The 4824-nt window shown below is 41.8% G+C and overlaps 1 protein-coding gene across 1 annotated transcript in view; it reads left to right on the forward strand.

The window, feature by feature from the left end:
- The window catches only part of MYO1E (myosin IE), a 239527-nt gene that overhangs the window by 97855 nt on the left and 136848 nt on the right, over window positions 1-4824 (forward strand). Inside the window, exon 2 of the mRNA XM_011940493.1 lies at window positions 2999-3142. Coding sequence (XP_011795883.1) covers window positions 2999-3142 — 144 coding nt within the window. The remainder of the gene's footprint in view (window positions 1-2998; window positions 3143-4824) is intronic.

Genomic DNA, 4824 nt, shown 5'->3' on the forward strand with positions numbered 1-4824 from the left:
TTTGTATTTTTTAGTAGAGATGGGGTTTCACAGTATTAGCCAGGATGGTCTCGATCTCCTGACCTCGTGATCCGCCCGTCTCGGCCACCCAAAGTGCTGGGATTACAGGCTTGAGCCACCGCACCCGGCCTGTATGTCTTTTAAATGATACATTTTGTTTTGGAGACAGTCTGTCGTTCTGTTGACATGTTAAACTTGATGGCTAGAAATATCCAGTAAGTCATTCATTTAGGAGACTGGGAAGAAACCACGTTTGGATGCATCCATAGTCATTGAATCTTCGGTTCACATCTTGCCTTGGCTACTTACTAGTTGGAAGATCTCAGTTTCCTCCTATGTGGCCTGGGAATGTTAACCCCTTGCAGTAGTAAGTAGATCACCCTCCACAAATCAAATAACTCATTGCTTTGCATATTGTAACCACTGTCGCCTCGTTGTAGATAGCAGACTGGAAAATGAGTCCTCTTCGAGCACTAGAGACTGGGGCTAGGAATCTTCAGTGTTGAGTGATATTTGGAACTATGAGAATCAATGAACTCCACTGTGAGTGCTGTTCTACTAGGAAATAACGACCATGAGAAAGAGGAGGAAACAGCCTCTGAGTGGGGGCAGTCAGGAATGTGTCTCTGTGCAGTGAGACACAGAAAGACTGACGGGTTTGATGGGTTATGCTAGGAAGGCAGTTTCTTCGGATCAGCACAAAGATACACACTATGACAGAGAGCTTCTCTGTTTCTTGTCCTTTATAGAAGTCGAATAACCACTTATTAACAGCCCTTGTGTTTTGTTCAACGGTGCTTACATTTTTAGACATCTATGAGGGCTAAAAACCAACCAACCAACCTACAGGTTGGTTACTCTGGGACCTTAGTTTTCTGTGCAGAGTTACTGTGGGTGCCCAGAAACCTGGAAAAGGTGGGGAGGTGAGGAGAGGAGGAATCACTGGGAATTATCTGGCTGGAAGGAGACCATGGGCATTCAATGGAAATCTAGTGAGTCACGCTGTGGCCAGTGCTTTTTTCTCTTTCTGCTTTGCCACAAGAGGAAGAAGGAGTGGTGAGGGCTGAGGTAATTTTGTAGAATTGATGCTGCATGTAGTTCTGAGAATGCCAGATATAGAGAGTTTCCCTCGGCAAGACAGCATGGGTGGCAAGCCTTCCAGAATCCCTTTCCAGAGCAGGAGCCCATGACACTGTATCCTTTTCCAGTGGTAGCCCCTTCTTGGCTGATTTTAAAAGATGGCTTTTCCTAGAGCCTCTTAGAACTTGCTCTTAGGAAAGGATCTGTGTTTCCCATAGGAAAAAAAAGTAAACCATTTAATGACTTTTAAAATAAAATTTGAAATGGCTTCTTTCTTGTTTCTTTTCATCTTCTCCTCTCAAAAAGCCTCCTTTTCCCTTTTTTCATCCTAGTTTAGATGTCTGAGCAGTTGGCCTTTCTAGATACCCTTACTCAGAATTTTTCTCTCCTTCATTCAAAGTCCCCCAAGTAGTGAGCAGGGAGGGAGCAGGGGCAAGTCTCACCCAGTTCAGTGCTCACTGCACTTACTCATTGGCAACACTCCCAGTAGAATGCAAGCATTTGAAGGTAAGGGAGGATCTTCCAATATTGTCATGTAATATTTGCCATTACTTCATATTTATTAGCTTTTTTTGCTGATAAGTGTAGATTATAATGAATGTCCTTCCTCCTCTGGTCTCCTCCGGCAAATTCTAAATATCTTAGACCTACTTCAAATGGCTCCTTTTCCGGGAAGTCATTTCTTCTGCCTCTCCCAGGACAAAGTGGCCTACCCTCCACTCCTGGAACACCCGTTTTGTGTGTGTATGTGTTGACTGTTATTGATGCATGAATCACTTTGTTCCATCATTATCTAGGTGTCCTTCAAGGAACTTTGAACTGCCCAAGTGCTCAGCTCCCCAAGTGCTCATGAATCAACTTTGTTCCATCATTATCTAGGTGTCTTCATCGGACTTTAAGCTACCCAAGTGTGCCATAAGAACTTGGCATATAGCTGAACACATGGGGAACCCCACTACAGAAATGTCAAATGAAAGCCCTGCAGTCCACAGAGTGTCCAGAGGCTGCCCTGGTGTGAAGCTGAAAAATCCCAGACGTAGATGAGGGCCACAGCTTTGTCTACTCAAGGGGGCCATGCAGGGATGAGGTCTTCCTCTCCTGGGCGTGTTCCGTGATCTCATTTTGTCTGTCCTGTGCACATCCTCGTTATTAGAGCAGTAATCAGTCATAAAAATGCAGCCATCTTTTGAATATGGAAAGACAGTATTAAATGTATGACAGTGATAGGTTTATGAAGGGAAAGTAATTTAGATGACTTGAAAAATTATGACTGTGTGACATAACCTTTGTGTGATACATATTCTTTCAAGTTCTGGGTTCTATCATATAATTTGCAAAACGAGACTAGAAAGTTTCTTTGTCGTTGCTTATTTTCACTGACAAATTCAACACAACAGTATGGTTGAAGGAGTCATCAGAGACTATCGACCATGCGTTATGCTGTATTCCTGACACTGTTTAGCACTTAACGCATATTATTTTGTTTAATCCTTACAGCAACGTTGTGAAGTGGGTCTGTCTCCCCTTTTACAAATGAGAAAAGAGGTCACTTTGTGTCACTTCAGGGACACAGTGAGCTTAGGGAGCTTTTCCCCACTTAGTATGTAGATAGCAAAGCTGGAACTCGAATCCTCATCTTATTGATTGCAGAATCTTTGTCTGCACTGCTCATTCTGCTACATTTTATTTGAAGAATATTTGGGACACAGTGAGAGCTTAAGGAGCTTTTCCCCACTTTACTTAGTCTGTAGGTAACAAAGCTGGAACTTGAATCCTCATTGATTGCAGGATCTTTCTCTGCACTACTCATTCTGCTACATTTTATTTGAAAAAATATTTGGGAAATTAACAGCATTTTCTCTTTGTTACTACAGGGGAAAATAAGCTGTCCTAGTAATTGTGTGTTTTATGTTCCCAGGGAAGCAAAGGTGCCTACCGATACCACTGGCAAAGCCACAATGTCAAGCACAGTGGTGTGGACGACATGGTGCTACTCTCCAAGATCACAGAGAATTCCATCGTGGAGAATCTGAAGAAGAGATACATGGACGACTACATTTTTGTATCCTTTATTGGCTGCTTTGGACATTTCTAAGTGATATTACAATGTCCACAGTTAAATTGTGGCTTTATGCTAGGTGCAGCAGCTCACGTGGGTAATCCCAGCAATTTGGGAGGCTGAGGCAGGAGGATTGCTTGAGCCCAGGAGTTCCAGACCATCCTGGGCAACACAAGGAAACCCCTTCTCTATTATAAAAAACAAACAAACAAACAAACAAAACTGAACTTGTGGCTTTATTCCTGCTTGAGAAGAGTTGTCTGAAAGTCTGAATGGATGCTGTGTGCTCACCTTGTTTTTCACAGTTTCGGAATGAGGTTTTGTATGTTTATATCACTTGGTTCAGGCTGTGCAAAGGGCAGAGATGATGTCCACTTATTCTCCTGGCATTTCACAAAGTGAAGACGTAGCCAGTATTTACCTATTTTCATCTATAATATTGTCCCTTTGACATGCTGTAGTCATGCACGTGGTGTCTAAAACCTCTGCTCTTCCTAGAGGAAGTCCTGGTTTGCAAAGAGTTCTGTCAATAATACATCCTGATTGCAAAGCAGAGACATTTAAGTCTGGACTTAAAAGGCTTAAAAATTTTGCCAGTTTTTCTGCATTTTAATGTTTACTAAAGGCAATGTGAGAAGTGAAGATTGACTATTGAAAATACCTGACGTTCTGGAGTTGTTCTTTATGTTTCAATTTTAGCTTGCCAGTTGTCATTTTTTATGGGGCTTTAAAAAATGTGGAATGGAAATTTGATTCAAATGTGGGTTGACTTCATTATCAACAGGGAACTGTGATATTTGCTTAAGTTCCTATAGGATTCAGGAGTTTCGTCTGATGCAACTATGTAAAGATATAGTGGTAGAACTATTGTGAGAGTTAGTCATGGACATGCAAAACTCTGTGTGAAGTCTATATAATCGTACCAAAAAGTTTAACTTTGATGCCAGTAGTACCTTCTGAAAGTATGGTGTCATGGATGACCTATTACAAAGTGGAGTCTTTGCTACTGATGTGATACACATCTTAGATTTTTATCCAAAAAGCTTGGGGAACAATAGTTTTCACATCGGTGGCTTATTATGATTACTTAAACTGCTTGTTTGACTATTAGCTGAAAGCACTGGAACATATGCAGTAATAACTTTTGCAGGGGCTGCCTGTCCCATCACTGGTAAGTGGGGGGCGGGGTGGGGGTTCAAATTATCAGGTATTTAGCAAACAATACTATCAAATAATTAACAGCATTATTCCAAGGCATTGGGACCATTCTGACCAGTACTCTGCTGTTTCTTATTTACTATAAGGGAATTTTACCAATATCTATGTAGTTAAACCTCTGAACCTCTGTTTTCAAGGATTAACAGATACAGTTGGAGTTATTGGCTGCATTATAATTGCATCATTTAAAAAATTTATTTTATTTTTATAGCACTTTGGGAAGCCGAGGCGGGTGGATCACTTGAGATCAGGAGTTTGAGACTAGGCTGGCCAACATGGTGAAACCCTGTCTCTACTAAAAACGCAAAATTAGCGGGCTATGGTGGCGTATGCCTGTAATCCCAGTTACTTGAGAGGCTGAGGCAGGAGAATTGCTTAAGTCTGGGAGGCAGAGATTGCAGCGAACCAAAATCGCACCACTGTACTCCAGCCTGGGTGACAGAGCAAAACTCTTGTCTCCAAAAAAA

The sequence above is a fragment of the Colobus angolensis genome, unplaced genomic scaffold (assembly GCF_000951035.1).
Source record: "Colobus angolensis palliatus isolate OR3802 unplaced genomic scaffold, Cang.pa_1.0 Scaffold19, whole genome shotgun sequence".
NCBI lineage: Eukaryota > Metazoa > Chordata > Mammalia > Primates > Cercopithecidae > Colobus > Colobus angolensis.